The sequence below is a fragment of the Galleria mellonella genome, unplaced genomic scaffold (genome assembly GCF_026898425.1).
Source record: "Galleria mellonella isolate WM207_F2 unplaced genomic scaffold, CSIRO_AGI_GalMel_v1 utg64, whole genome shotgun sequence".
Lineage (NCBI taxonomy): Eukaryota > Metazoa > Arthropoda > Insecta > Lepidoptera > Pyralidae > Galleria > Galleria mellonella.
The window spans coordinates 5,697,097-5,713,988 of NW_026442133.1; the positions used below are offsets into that span (position 1 = coordinate 5,697,097).

General features: G+C 32.1%; 1 protein-coding gene across 1 annotated transcript; it reads right to left on the minus strand.

Moving 5' to 3' along the window:
- Positions 1–1,159: 1,159 nt before the first annotated feature.
- LOC113512321 (xanthine dehydrogenase) lies at positions 1,160–12,046 on the minus strand. The gene is made up of 8 exons (XM_026896129.3): positions 11,833–12,046; positions 7,901–8,055; positions 4,884–7,077; positions 4,425–4,733; positions 3,933–4,270; positions 2,835–3,639; positions 2,158–2,325; positions 1,160–1,404 (listed from the first exon to the last, which is right to left on the minus strand). The coding sequence occupies exons 1-8, from the start codon at positions 11,911–11,913 to the stop codon at positions 1,354–1,356; spliced, it is 4,101 nt and encodes a 1,366-aa protein (XP_026751930.2). The 5' UTR covers positions 11,914–12,046; the 3' UTR covers positions 1,160–1,353.
- Between the last annotated feature and the right edge of the window lie 4,846 nt (positions 12,047–16,892).

Sequence of the window (16,892 nt, forward strand, 5' to 3'; positions counted from 1 at the left end):
TTTCCTACTTCTGAAAACCACGCTTACGAAGTATGTAGTACGAACTTAATTGTGTGTTATTTAGTTCTTAACATTAGTCATATATTTTGTAAATGGGAACAAATATAGATACAGATAGACAAAAATTCTACAAAATATTTATTATATATTATTATTTAAACATATTAGTAGCCTTCATGTATTTTTTTTTCGTAAATATCTATGTATAGCCATCGTAGTTTTATTGATCTTTGAACCAATCGATTACTTTCGAAATTTTGATTTGATACTTTAGAAATTTAAAACTTGTCAAACTAGAATCCATAATAATGTGGTATCCAATAGTGATACTACATTACAATAAATAGTCTATTTATTGTAACCTGGTATTGTAGCTTTTAAAAAAAAAATACCTATTGGTATAATTTTTGAAGCTCAACTAAATTGATAATATTTTAGTTTTATAAATTTTATATGAGTTTTTAGCACAAAATGCTGTGACAGACAGACCGACAAATTCGCAACGTAATGATTCCCTTACAACATTTTAGTGCGAAATAAAATATAGTATTTTTTTTATAAAATACTACCCGTTTCCCGCCTTCGCCCACATGAATGAGCATATAATAATGTTTGGAAAAATTGTAAAAATAACAAATCCTTTTTTACGATATAAAGTATCCTATATGTTAAATTAGGATACAATCTACTCGTGTAACAAATTTTATTCAAGTTTGTTGATTCGTTTAAGTGTGATTGTGTAATAAACATCCAAATGAAAAATAAATAAATAACTTTCAAAAAAATTTCTTATTGCCAGGGTCAAAAATTATTTCAGATTTTACGTAAAGAAAATATACCGGTTATTCTTGTTGAGTGCGTGATCAGTGACCGCATTTAATTATTTTTAAAAGACCCTGTATAACTATGTACTTAACATAGTTCCAATGATTTTAAACATTTTTTGACTTCATATTATACTTAAGGCAATACAGTTCATTGTTCCGTATGATAACCTTTTTGTTTACATTTTTGATCTCGAGTTATACAAACTCACTTTGACATCTAAATAATATTATAAAGATTTAATTATTATTTGTTTTAGATAAGCTTAAAAATACTGAACCTAATTTATACATTCTTTCTTAGACTATGAATGATATTTAACAATAAAACAATGTTTTACATATATGAAAATAATTTATTATGTTTCTTGCATATGTACTAAAATTGTACATCACATAATATTTGTATATATTTGCATTGAATATTATTCTATATTTTATTAGCTGTCTATTAAACTTAAAGCACCTGAGTGCTAAAACATATAAATGTATGTAAATACGCACCAATTTCACCTACACCAATAATTTACTAAGGTACAACGTTCCAAGGTACGAAGCTATCTGGATCAGGGATATCGAGCTGAAAGAAAAAAAAAACTAAGATTGCTTCCTACATTGCTAGATATATAATTACTAATAATTTATTAGATTCTTTTAACAGTACTTGAGTGATTTTGTCCATTGATACATCTAGGTACTACGTCTATAATAATCCTTGAAAGTTGTAAGTTTGCGTGTGGCTAATAGCAAAGACTGTGTATCCATTTAAATTTCTGACAAAATTTCCGGTGATGGGAAAACACCAGAAAGAAACCAAATTAATCCGAGCGCGGCGGTAGATTCGCCTACTCGTTTAGATTCTAGTATCCTTCGTTAGCAAAATGTAAGCATGTTGAGTATCAGTTTACTATAACTTCAACAGTCTACAAATACCTCTAATCTAGAGGGAAAGGAATTGCAAGTAATGAGAATCTAACAGTCCTATTGTTAGTAATATCCCCTCCTACGAAATTCCTTCATGCAACTGCCTTAGTTAATTCTTTTTAAATCCGTCATACGGGCCAACTGATCTGTTACGTCCTCACCTAACAGCTCTCACTGGTGCTCCACCAGCGTATACCGATTCCACAGGCGGAGTAACCATTCCATTACCACCCATTAAAAAAAAAAAAAAACTAATCTAATCCTTTTCTAATTATGGTCTCGATAATATTTTTTTAAAATAACAATTTCTCGTGGCCAACATTGATGCTATATTTCTAATAAATTATTGGATAATTTTAGTTGCGTACTTAATATATCAGGATATCACAATTGGTAGTTTTATACTTACTTTCTTAGTGATATGATCCTCGCAGGCCATGCGTATCCTTGCAGAGGTAGCTGGTGACTCCAAGTAGAAGTCCAAAGGCATGCCAGCGTCAGCGCGTGCTGCACGTATCGCTTCTTTTATTGCAAAATAAATTGTAGATGCTAGGAACAGCGGTGGTTCGCCCACAGCCTGTAAAAAATATTGCTGTATTAGAAAAACCACAAGAGTCTCCAGAGTATATATGCAGTAGACAGAAAGAAGTTTGAAAAATTTAACAAGTAGTTTGGATGAATAAAGAGCAAATAACAATTTTCTCTTTATTATTAAATCTTAGTGTTTCACCGATTTAGAAGCGAAGTGGCAAAATAAAGGGTGATCCTTGTCGGTCTGCATTAATAAAATATAATATATAAAATTTCTAACGCAAACAATTTTGTACATTTCTTTATATCGTTTGTTTCTATAGCGCTCTAATTCCGATAAAAGATAAATATTATAGAGTTATAAAGCTATAGAAGATAAAGAAATCTATTACAATGTACTAAAATGTTTTTCTTATCAGCGCATTCTTGTAAACATAGATCCTCTTTATATTTCGCCAGGTATAGAATTCACTCGCTTTTATTTTACGAGATCGGCCATTATTATATATTGCGCTAATCCTCCTTTAAATTAAGGTAAGGTATAAGGATACTCACCTTCGATGAATAAACAGCTCGTGGATTTGGAGCACCTTTTAATAGAGATACATTAAATTCTTGCGGAATATCCCCAAAACCAGGTATTTTATAAGCACCAGGCCCTCGAGAATACAGCGTACCAATTGGAGAATAAATCAACTCTTCCAGTGTAAATAAGCCGTAGCCTTGGATGAAAGCACCTTCGACCTGTCCAATATCTATTGCTGGATTTAAACTTGCTCCCAAATCCATAACAATATCAGTTCTTATAACTTTATGATCACCACTGAGACAATCAATTTCAACCTCACTGCACCCAACCCCAAATGTGTAATAATTGAATGCCCTTCCTGTATTCGTTTTCCAATCATATCCAATGTCAGGAGTTGCGTAAAAGCCAGTAGCGGAAAGACTCACTCGGTCAACGTATGCTGCCGAAACCCACTGTTCCCATTTTCCTTTAGGATTCTTCTCTTTATAAGGTTGAAGCCTTTTCACCAAAGTCTCACAAGCTTGTAAAACGGCCATACCATTTAAGTCGGAGCCGGAGCTAGCCGCTGTAGCAGAGGTATTGGGAACTTTGTCGGTTGCAGTCTCACTAATATGAATTTTAGATATATCGATACCTAGAGTTCGTGAAGCTACTTGTATCATTTTCGTATGAAGACCTTGACCCATTTCAGTTCCTCCATGAGATATAAGAACTGAACCATCTATATAAATTAATACTAGAGCCCCTGCTTGATTTAATAATTTCTCTGTAAAAGCTATTCCGAACATCGTAGGAACAATGGATATACCACGTTTTCTCCATCGATGCTCTCTGAAATTAAAGTATTTTGTTATTTACAAAATTACATTATTTACATATATAAAAACTATTTCACATAGTTTCAAGTTTCATACTCTAATGCAATATTCATATAAATTAATGGTCACAATAATTATTATAAGACGTAATCACATTAATACCTTAACAAAATAGCTATTAGTCTTATTGCTAATTATTATTGCTATTATTAATCTTTGGAATGTCATTTTTAATGTAACTGTGACAAAGTACTGAGATTTTTACATATTATTATAGTTAAGAATAAAAGTTTTCCATTTACATACTTATTAAACTTTTCAATACTTATTTTTCGTGCCGCTAAATCACTTTTTTGAACGCATTCATCCCAACATTTTTGCAAAGTGCAATGTGTTAGAGTTTGGCCAAAATGAGTAGATAAATTTTCTTGATATAAATTAAGTCTACTAAGTTCCTCAACATTTTTACCAAGTTTACAAGCTACATCTCGTATCATATTTTCTGCACCAAACATTCCTTGCGGTCCACCAAATCCTCTGAATGCTGTATTCGATGGCAAATTGGTTCTACAAACGTGACCAACTACCTCCACATTTGGTATATAGTAAGCGTTTGAAAAATGAAACATAGCTCTTTCTACAACCTAGAAGGAAAAAATAAAACTTGTATATTTTTTGTTAATACCTAGATGTAAATATTATTTAAGAGATATATCTCTTCAAATAATATTTATATTAATAAGTCGATTTTAACATCAGCACAACCTGTGAATAAAATATACTCATAGGTATACTTACAGCTCCAGATAAGTCAATAGAATACCCAGCGTTGTTGTAAATATCGACTTTGGCACCCATTAGCTTTCCTTCTTTGGTCGCAGCTACTTTATATTTGATCAAAAACGGATGACGTGTACCTGTCATCTGCATATCTTCATCACGATCAAGCATACATCGCACTGGTCTATTAAGTCTATGTGCAGCAAGAGCAACAGGTAAGGCTACTAATAGGCCTCTAGACTCTTTGCCTCCAAATCCACCACCTAACCGCTTTACCCGAGCAACAATCCTATTTATAGGTACATTTAGCACATGGGCAGCTAGTTTCTGTAACAAAGTATCTTTTTTTAAATTTATACATTCTAATAACTCTAACAGATTATAAAACTCCCGCAGTTATGCGCCCATATTTATATAAAACTCATTTTTACTAATAAATTAAAAGAACTACGTTTGACAATTTGAAATGACACATACTGCTATTTCTGAAGGATGTTGACTAGAACAAAAGATCTCTATCTCGTCGTCCTCTTTTTTCGGATTTGCAAATGCAACATTTGTCTCGAAATAAAAATGTTCTTGACCACCCATGCGACACTGTCCTTCAATAATTATGTTATTTATATCTGTAAAAGCGGCTGTAACATCCCCTTTTCTCATTGTTTTAGGATATTGCGGATAAAATGAGTTATGTTTTATGGCGTCTTCAATGCTAACAATGATAGGTTGAATTTCTTCATATTCAACTTTTACTTTTCTAGCAGCAGACTGAGCTGTTGCCTGATCTTGAGCTACTATAACACCTATAGTTTGTCCTTGACTAACTACTTTTTCTCTAGCAAAAAGTTCTTCGTCGTGATATATTGGTCCAATCGTATTTTGATGAGTCGTTATATCCTTGGCGGAAAAGAAAGCAACAACTCCAGTTTCCTTTAACGCTTTTGATGGATCTATAGATATCAACTTTGCGTGTGCTTTTGTACTGAGAACAAATGCTAAATACAATTCGTTTTCAGCAACAGGCATATCATCACAATAAATAGCTTCGCCAGTCGCTTGTTTTAATGCCGACATATGCTGTATTGGTCGTCCTACTGCATCACTCTTAATCTGTTTTTCTTCTACTAAATCGAAATACTGAGAGCTTTTTGGTATACTTCCATGAAACTGTTCTGCTCCACTACTGTGAAAAGGTTTAATGAGCTCTTTATGTAAATAGTCCTTTGACATTTGCTGAGCTATTGCTAAATAGGCTTTTAAAAATAAACTCATTGTTAATGTTCGCCTAAATAGAACATTCCCTCCCGGTGCAGAAGGACTTAATGGTAACTCTTCTAACATATGTGCATATGCTTTTTCAAGCATTTCTTCGGACCATTTCTCTCCAATTAATGACTGACTAGTCTTGGACGCAATTTTTGTCACTGGTGCCATACCACCAAAAGCAATGTTAATATTTTTTATGATATTCGTGTAATCTTCAAATGTTATATTAATTGCAGCAGTAACAATAGAAATGTCATCTTCACGTCTTTTAGCTTGTTTGTAGGCTTTTACATATTGATATCTTTTTGAATAAGGAATCTCAATAGACAGTAAAATTTCATCTGGCTTTACTACATTTTTACGATACCCAGTAAAAAATGTTTCATCCATTAGAACGGAACGAAATTCTCCTTGCTTACTCAAAAGATTAAGCTTAACTTTTAACGACATTAAAATCGGGTTCAAGTCCGAAATAGGACTACCAGTCATAATATTGCCGCCTATAGACGCCACATTACGTATTTGTTTGCCTGCAAACCAATTTAACATATCTCTTATTGTAACGAGTGTTCTTGTCTGATATTGTGGCAATTGTTTAATATACTTATTAAAAACATTATCCATTTCCATAAGTGTCACTGAAGCGCCAACTGTTAAACCTGTTTCATTTTCCACAACTTCATTCATTTCAGGAATACAGTTGGGCATGATTATTGTAGGATAAACACAATGTTTAAATTTAACCTCAACCCCTACTTCTGTATTCCCTACAACTATTTTGGCATCCTTGTGTCTCTCTTTTAGCTCCAATATTGTACTTAATTTAGTTGGACGGTACCATGTACTCTGTTGTCCTTTGAATATAAGATATTGATTGTCGTAAATATCCGATAATTTTAATTCAGGCGGAAATATAGGTTCTTGACTAGAATCATAAGGCAAAAATGATGATCTATCAAAAATATGTTGCGTTTCACTTTCTTCATTGTTCCTACTTGTTTTATTTTTACAACAGTCTTTACCCATAGCACACATTGGAGGTTGATTACCATTCTCTGCACCATTACAATTTGATATACCGTTAGTGATTCGCTGTGATTCCCAATCTTCGATAAACGTTTTATATCCTTCTATAATGGCTCGGTAACCTGTACATCTACATAGATTGCCTTGAAACGCAACTTCTATGTCAGAGTATTTAATATGTTTACAACTTCTAAGTAGACTGTACATGGACATAACAATTCCTGGCGTGCAAAAACCACATTGTGAACCGTGCGCTTTTGCAATCCGTTCTTGTACAGGATGTAGTTTTGTTTTCGTTGACCCAATGCCTTCAACCGTCGTTACTGCCAAACCGTGCATTGAACAAACTGGCGCCAAACAGGCATTTACTGCCAGATGACTGAACAAATACATTAAGAATAATTACTTAATAATTATTGTGTTCGTAACTATTACTAGAGGCTAAGATATCAGCAGTGGAAATTATTAGAGTGTTTGTCAAATCAATAAAATAATTTAAGATCGTGTTCCACAAAATAAAACTGATCTCAATTGTGGCAAAAACAGTTATTTTGATTTCAAAACTAAACAATTGTACCGACTTTGATAAAATTTCTATGGGACCAATCTAAAAGTATATCCTTTCAAATAAAAAAAAATCCAAAATAGTTTATAACTAACGGAGTAAGGAGGCAAAAAAACATAAAAAAATACAACTGAATTGAGAATCTTCTTCTTTTTTAAATCGACTGAAAAAGTTCATAATTCATAGTCGCATCAATCGCATGGCCCTCAATCTATAATACCTGTATTATAAGGAACTAAGTAATGAATACAACCCAGAATATCTAGACCTGAAGCCAATTTAAAAAAGTTCATTTACAAATTAACTCGACCGAGAAGCGAACTCAGAGACTCATTATGCAAAGTATCTACAGCTATACAGTTTTGATGATTTTTATTTTTCTAATAAAATTTTTAATCTTCCCAAAATTTATTATTTTCTAACATTTACTGAAAATATCACTGATTAAAATATGAAATTACTGAAATAAAACTAAGAATTGAAAATTATAAAAGTAGATATATCCATATGTTCATCAACATGAAGCGATACTAATTTTTCTTAAAAATCAATTACTAAGTTAAATATTTTAGAGAAGTAGTTGCATCCGTTGCATTGCATAGTACAAATAGGTAGGTGCATTTGTTTTAAAGGATACATGACTTTTTTTTCTTTTCGGTTGTACTTGGATACCATGACAGTGCAAGCTCCACAGCCTCCTTCTGCGCAGCCTAACTTGGTGCCAGTCAAACGAAGCTTTTTCCTTAAATACCATAGAAGCGTCCAGTCTGGATCTGGATGTGGTTCTATTACCTGAAATTATTAGAAATGAGATTTATTTAAATGTTTGGATTAAAATCGTAAGGAAACAGGTTATTTCATAAATATGTATATTTATTATTTAGTATTTACTTAAATTATTAAATTATTTTTAAATTATTTTGAGTGAAAATGAGAGTGCCGTAGCCTAGTATTAAATGGCATACTGCTCCGACTTATACATCGCGAGGGTCTAAAATTCTAGAGTTTAAAGCACCAAAAATTTTTTTGTGTGTCATTTCAAATTTTCGACTAACTTTTGTGTAATGAGAAAATAGCTATAACGAACCAAATTCATCTTAATAACGATGGCATACTCATTTACTGCAACGTTAAATACTAATATTCATGGTGAGGGGAAAAGAGAAGTTAGTAATGGAGTTTATCAATCCCATTGCTAGCAATACACCCTACCGATTCGACTTCCACGCGATCGTGGTTAATTCTAGTTGAATTTGTCGCAATGTGCTAACTGACTTGCTTTCATCATCACCTATCATCCCCATCGGTGTCCCACCAACGTATACGGATAACGTAGATGGAATTATCATTCTATTAACACCCATAAAAAAAATACCTTATTAGATTGACCTCTACGCGGTTCCCCCTGGAAACCGTCGTGATTAATTTATTGTTGAATTGCCTGCTGCCAACTGACCTGCTTCGTCATTATCTATCATCCCTAACTGGTACCTCGCCAATATATACCGATAGCGCAAATGGCGTAACCATTCCATTATCATCCATAAAAAAAATACGCTCAGCGAAATGAGGGCATATCGAGTGTTACACATATAGATATAATGATACGCTTTACGTGAACATTTCCCATTTCTTCATGGAGTTACGCACCTACCATAAATATACTGCAATTTTATCCGAGCACCACTGATTAACAATGTCCTGATTCAATTACTTTACAATCGGTAAACAGGTCACTTCAACTGATAGTATGACACGGTCATACGAGTATATTAAGCACAATATGACATTACAATCTGTTACTACATAAATACAAATAAAATTCGTTGTTATTCTACCAATAAAATGGTGTAACAAAAAGATTAGGAGCAAACTTGCAGCAACTGATGGTAAGTATATCTATGATATCTTTAATTTATAATATCTTACTAATCCTTATTATGATATTAGAAATCCATTCTCACCAATATTACGAGTATAATTGTGGAAATGAGTTTGTTTATTATCTCTTGGCATTTTAATGGTTCAACCAGTAGTCAAGCATATACGGAGTATTGTGTTATAAAAACTTTACTGTACATTGGACTGAAGATTTAATATATAGTACAATAATTTAGGGAATATTTAAGATTACAAAAGACTGGACTACCATTATCGCAGTTAACATATAATATGCTGGGCACGCAAGTAACGAGTAAAAAGTAGAATTAATATATATGGATGAATAACAATATAATGGAATAAATTTAAATAAATGAAAACAGAATGACGGCGAATAAAGATTCTTTAACCACTTAACATTAATACAAAGTGGAAAAACTATGATAGATTAACTATCTAATCGGTACTACATATTATTTTCACGAAAATTTGCAACAGAAGCTAGAAATCGGTATTGGAATACTATCAATAAATGCTATAATAAATTTTAGTCTGTTTGTTACGTTATCACAATAAAATGAAACTGTATATCAATGTAATTTTATGATTGCTTAGGTAATATTCAACTTGCAAACTAGTAATTATGTTTTATCAGAAACATTCGTGTGTATTATGAGATACAATTGACCCGTCCACTATATGAAATCGCATGTAAACCTTATTCGAAGATCGAAAACTTAAAATTTTGATAATGAATCTTCATACCTACGAGTATAATGTGCAAAAACAAAGAGAATGTTTCAATATTTCCCATAGGAACAGGAACCAATAATGACATCACAAGCAGAGTCACGATAAACAAATAGGTACATATACTAAAGAATATAGATATAATCTTAATCCTAATAATCCTATAAAAATACGTAAAAATGTTGTAATGTTTGCTACTCAATCGCGCATAGGTAAACGACTAATTTACTATAAATTAAGTCATATATATTATATGACACTAAAAAAAACTTATCCGTTTCGGCTTTGCACCGGTAGATAGAATTTTAAAATTGCATAAATATTTTTTGAGTGCATCTATTATGAACAAAAAAAATCTTATTCTTTATAATATTAAGTTAGATACAAACTGTCTACGACCTGCCTGATAATAATCATTTACCCGTAATCTGTCCTACCTCAAGTAGACCTACAACGTTCATTGTAATCTTATGTACAGATAAAAATATTCCGCTGTATTGAAATTCTCTTAACATTCATTTAAAAGTTTATTAAATGTGTATAATATACTACTATATACTGGTGCAATAAATAAAAGTGTTAACAAATATTATAACAAACACTGGGTTAACAAGTCATTACATAGAGATGGCCTCTTATCTGCGCACTAGAAAATAACATTCTTGATATCCCTTCAACCAAATTGATAAACTTGACATCTTCTAGTTACTTTATGTTATATTTTTCTATATATAACCGATACTGGATGTCGGAAATTGACGAATATAATGTGTTTACCGTTTCGGGTATTAAAATTGGACATAAGTTTTAAAAAATAATATACAACCTTATTAGACGAACATAATTATTCTTCTGCGCTATAGTCACGGTAAAGTCACGGTAGAGTCAAACAATTTTGTACGGTGCGTGGCATTTTGCCAATTTTCAAAAAAATTGAATTATTAATTTTTAAACTATTCAATTCGCCTATCTTTAGCGTGTAAGTTACGCGGTAACTTCAACGACTCTAAACTGATTTTGATAATTATTTTGCAATCCATAGAGTCCATCACCTGGTATTTATTCTACTTGTATTAGTTCAAGTTTACTCCCATGTTTATCGGAAATTTTGGTTATATACTAAGACTAGATGTTAATTCTATATTTACAACAATTAGTGGATCTTAATTGTCCTAAATCACCTAATTTAGATAAATATACAAATGCTAAGAACTTGTAAGTGATAAGTTCTTCGTAATTATTACGTTATTTGACCTATCCAGACAAACCGGAACTCTGCATGCATTTCAGAATAATTTTCGGCTTATAACATATCAACAGAATCTTTTTATATTAACAATTGTTTATAATCATAATATATATATATATATAGAAGGAAATATAGCAATAATACCGAACAACCGACATTCTTATGTACACACTTGCTAATGAATTTTACGCAGCACAATTATATCAAGGCTGTTTGACCACGCTTCACTAATTATGCGAACAACGTCGCAGAAAAAAGTTAGTAGCTAGATTAAAATATTATCTTCATAGTATAATGAATTTGCATACAGTACCTATAACATGCAAATTCAACGTCCAACCTATTCACATGTTTGCGATATCTCCTAGCGGGCAAGTTCGAAAAAATCTAGTATACATCTATAGATATACATATATGTACATATCATATTGATTTGTCAGTCAATTCTTATTATGATATTGCATTAAAATAGACAATACCTATAATCCATATGGTTATAAACCTACTATTTTATTATAATTAGAATAATTATGTAATAACTTACTTGCACATTAAAAAACGCTACAAATTCATTTAAAAAAATCTAGATTCTTAATAGTACCTCCATACGACTATATATTTATTTTTATTTACTGCATTTAAAAACTAAAACTACGCATTTTAAAAAATAAAATAATTTGAATACGTACCTTCTTTCCGTTAACATAGAATACCAATTCTGTACAGACATTATCGTCACAAACTTCATCCTCTGCATTCAATAATCCCATGATAATATATTAATTTTTATAAATTTTTAAATTATTTATCGTGTAATTATACTGTGTCCAGTATATACATATACACGTTCAATACTTTTGATAGCTCGAATGCCACTGACTGACACGACACCTCGAATAACTTGTTGAGGCCGATCAAGATATGTGACTTCGTAAACAAGAGTTTATCTACTTTTAAAGAAATTGAAGGCCAGAATTATCACTGTTTTATTGTATCACAATTAGTAATATTTCAATAAGCAATGATCGCACAAAAAACGTTGATGTATCTGTTTATTTGTATCTATGTTATGCATATGGCAACTGTAAATCTATATAATCAATCCTAAACAAATATATAGTAAGTAATAAAAAAATATTTTATGGGTAATTTAAAATACTGTAAATATTACATAAATATATACATATCTGTCACGCCTGTCTCCCTCTCCTCTCCCTACTGTAAATATTGTAATGATAAAAAGTATACTTTGTTCCAAATTTCATTCAAATAGGTTCAGCCCTTAAAGCGTTCATAAGTTTAGCTTACCGAAGTGTGGCAACGTCGCGATTATCTGTCAATTTTCAAAAACAATTTTCAGTATGTTTGATTGTTTAGTTAAAAAGTTCTCAGCTAGCGAACTAAAACGTTAATCATGCTCATACATCAGGGGGGCGGGAGTTTCCCGCCAGCTTGAGCATAGCCGTACCATCCCTTTCTCGCAACAACTCGCGGCACTTTTAACCTACCTTTGCGGCTATCGGCTACCAATAGCAGTCCGCAGCCGCTGGCCGAGGTAATTGGCCAAAATGAAATAGTAACTCCGTCTGCGCTATCGGTATACGCTGGCGGGACACCAGTCTGAGGTGATAGGTGATAATGAAAGCAGATTAGTTAGCCTATCGTGACTAATTGCACTAGAATTAACCACGATGGTTTCCAGGGGAAACCGCGTGGAAGTCGACCTGATAGGGTGTATTGTTAGCAATGGGGCAATTAGACTCCATTATTGACAATCCCTTTCCTCCCCGCTGGCCGAGGTAGCTGTTGCGGTTGGCAGTAACGATAGCGTATACTTATTGTTTAAATAGCTGCCCGGCTGCATTGCGTTGGATTCGATCCTCACCGCAGTAACAAATAAATTAAATAATCTAATATTCAATATTTTTTAATAAATTAATTTATTTTTTCTTGCAAAGAACTATGTTATAGTCATAATTACGAGTATATTTATTAATTAAAATGAATATTATCAAAATTCATTTTATAAATAAAAGTTAGCGACATCTATGGTCTATAAACTTAAACTTTGAGATGGTCTGTTCGTTATTGGTTGATACAGCTAAAGTTTCTTAACTCATTACATAGGTGGCACCACTATAAACAAAATTAAAAGAATATTTACTTATGGATAATACCTAACAATATTGTTTGTTGAATAAAAAAAATACAATCGCATTATCTAACAAATGTTGCTGCGTTGAAAATCAAACCCGATGTGGTACGGCTAGGCAGCTATTTAACTAAATAGCTAACGCTAAGCATCCTGCTATTAGGTTGATTATAATAAATCTTCCTATAGTAGCTGGTAGCCAAATAGCTGGCTATTTAGCCAGCTTTTACGTCATAAATAGCCAGGTAGTTAAGTTATTAAAATCTCAGCTAGTTACCCATCGCTAGACGTAATGCAGTGTTACCAATATTTATATTGCTTATTACCAGTGTTGTGTAACATCCATACTAGCTTTAAATGTATGGAATAATGATGAATAGATAATCCCTAGGTTATATACACTTTGCTTATTACTAGCGCGAAATTTAACCGAAATGCTACTTATTACTACGTTTACAATTTTCGTTTGCTATTGCTAGTTTGATAATTAAAAGACTTTCTTATTTATTTACTTATATAATATATACTATATAAAATTGATATTATTTGAATATTGTTTGTTTAATTTTAGAGTATAAATTCACTGATATTATTTGGATAATAAAAAAATAATATTTAATTTACTGATATATGTATGTCAGTAACTTATTTTTTAATAAAGTATACACTCTTAGTATATACGATATAAAATTGATATTTAAATATTGTTTAGATAATTTTAAGGCATAGATTTACAAATATTATTTCGTTAATATAAAATAATATTAGGTATTTAATTTACGATTTTATTTTGATTATGAATGGATAGATAAATGTTTGTTACTCTCATGCAAAAACTACTGAACAAAATTTTAATGAAACTTTACAAAGAATAAATTTATAATTATAAATTAATAAAGATATTGTGTTAACTAGCTGAAGTATAACTATAATTGTTAAGTAAGTCGACAAAAATCCTGCCATCAAAGAGTTATTTCGGCGTTCGCTGAATAAACCGTTCAAGTTATACGAAAATAATGTATTATATGATGAAATTCTTTATCTTACATAATTCTAAAAAAAAACTGTGATAGCATTTCCTTTAGGTGAAAACCAGTTTAATTAAGCTATAGCTTATCAAAATATTTAAATTGAATACTATATTTACAATACTCATTCATGGTGTTGTAAATTAATCCTTATCCAAGTAATTACTTTTATCGCTTTTATTATGTAAAATAGTTAAATTTTGTCTTTTACGGTAAGCAATTTGGATAAATAATTTAAAAATTATAATGATAATAATATAATAGAAGAACGTCTGTAAATGAAGATGCGTGGCACGTGACCTCAAAAAGCGCTCAAGAAACAAGGTACTTCCTTCCATTCGGCTGTCTTTCATCTAAATTAACGCGGATGAAGTCGCAGATATACCTAAGCTAGCATACATTTGCTGATATGTATTTATTGATATATACTGAACATCTTTACTAGTCCAGATAAAACTTGACTGGAGTAACTTCAAAATTTAAAATTATTAATAAAACTTATGCAATCAAAATTGACCGTGCCAACGTTGAATCAACGATAATCAAAATGTTTATTATATCTAGATAGAAAAAAAAAAAAACAAAGATAGGGATAATAACGGAACATTGCCCATTAAACAAACATTTATACAACAACTTATTATAACAACAGGAGACACAGACAGCCCTAGATTTTTTTTATACAACTTAAAATGGCAAACAAGCTGACGGCCCACCTGATTAAAAGGTAACCGTCGCCTATAGACATGAGCAGTACCATGGACATAACAGAATATACTGTTTCGGCCATGATACCCTCCATGCGTTGCCATTCCTGAGGACTCAGGTGTTATTCCTCTGTACCCTGTAAATTCACTCTTCATATTATATATCCCACTCTTCACACCGAAACACAGCCATGCAAACACAACTGCTTTACGGTTGAAACACGAATAGGACAGAGGTACCCAAGCAAACGACATTTGTACAAATTTTCCTCTGGTAATATTTATGTTTTGCTGTTGTGCTTATTTTATTAAGTACTTATATTAAATGTAGATTTTTACGATCCATTTTAATGCGCAAAACATGTTTTTTATCAAAGTATTACACGCAATTCATTAATTATTAGTACATTCAACGCACTGTTAATGATTAAAATGATTATTATTCCTGCGTAATTTAAATCCTCGAAACAGTGAGGCCGCTCCTCTGAGGTCTGTGAAGGTTCCAGGAAGCTTCTGTACTTCTGGGCGAAGCCGAGCTGGCACACTAGCCTCGATTCGTACGCACAATGGCCCAAATGAGCTTCCCAAATAAGCGCAGAAAATAGAGTCCAATATACATTACATTGGGGGGAAAGGGATTGTTAGTAATGGAGTTTGACATCCCCATTGCTAGTAATATGCCCTATTAGGTCGACCTCCACGTGGTTTCCCCTGGAAACCATCGTGAACAATTCTTGTTGAATTCGTCACGATGGGCTTGCTTCATACCACAAGCACGATACCTGCTTCATCCTCATCTATCATTCTTCACTGGTGCCCCGCCGGTGTATACCGATAGCGCGGGTGGGAATACCATTCCATTACCACACATTAAAAAAAATATATATATACATTACATTACTCTGTAATTATTTAGAACGTTTTTCATATAGGAATGTATATTTGTTATACAATTCAAAATGGCAAAGAAGCTCGCTGTCACCTAGTGAAATTTGATAAATGTCGCTTATACTCGTGCTATATCATAATCCTTACCAGAGGCAGTGTTATTTATATATTATTATATCTGTTATTAGCGTATTTTTTTTTTGTAGTTAAAATAATTTTTTCTCACCTAATTGTTATACTATTATAAAGTCATCTGAGCCACACATAAAGTAAAACTTCACGTTTCTAACTCCACCAGTTGGGGGAAGAAGGGATTATTAGTAATGGGGATTGGTAGCCCCATTGCTAGCAATATACCCTGTCAAGTCGACCTTTCCGTGGTTCCCCTGGAAACCATCGTGATTGATTTATTGTTAGATTCGTCATGGTGGGCTAACTGACCTATCACTCCCCGCCAGAGTATACCGATAGCGCAGGCGGGGTTACCATTCCATTATCATCCATTAAAAAAAACTCCACCGGTGAAGTAAATTGTGAACTAGCAAACAGTTTTATTAAAATTATTATGATAATGACAAATATTTTATTTTACCAAAGTTTAAATTTTTCGTGTCAAATATATCACGTTTCTATAATGGCGTTTAATGCATGCGTAATTTTACCAAGCTTATGACAACATCTACTTTATACGAGCTTGTATATTGTAAACATAAAGTCAAACGACAATACATACGTAAGATCTTGTTTTATAAATAAATGCATATAAATTAATTAGTTATGTAGATATTTTATCACAACGCCGACCGTTTTTCAAGTAATTGAAGGCAAATATAAAGTTTTACAAAGAAAAGAATTGTCATGCGTTTCAAGGCGTATTTCATTATTTTATAGCGTTATCAAAATAATTTGTATGTCAATGTTATAAAAAACTTAATGGAGATTATATGTCTTTGACAGTTTTCGAATTTTAATAC

Excerpts from the sequence above, each read along its gene's own strand:
- LOC113512321 (XM_026896129.3), bottom strand. The coding sequence starts at position 11,913 with ATGGGATTATTGAATGCAGAGGATGAAGTTTGTGACGATAATGTCTGT. Across the intron at positions 2,326-2,834 it reads GAGCTGTTTATTCATCGAAG|GCTGTGGGCGAACCACCGCT; the intron begins GTGAGTATCCTT and ends TATTTTTTACAG. Across the intron at positions 1,405-2,157 it reads AGGATCATATCACTAAGAAA|CTCGATATCCCTGATCCAGA; the intron begins GTAAGTATAAAA and ends TTTTTCTTTCAG.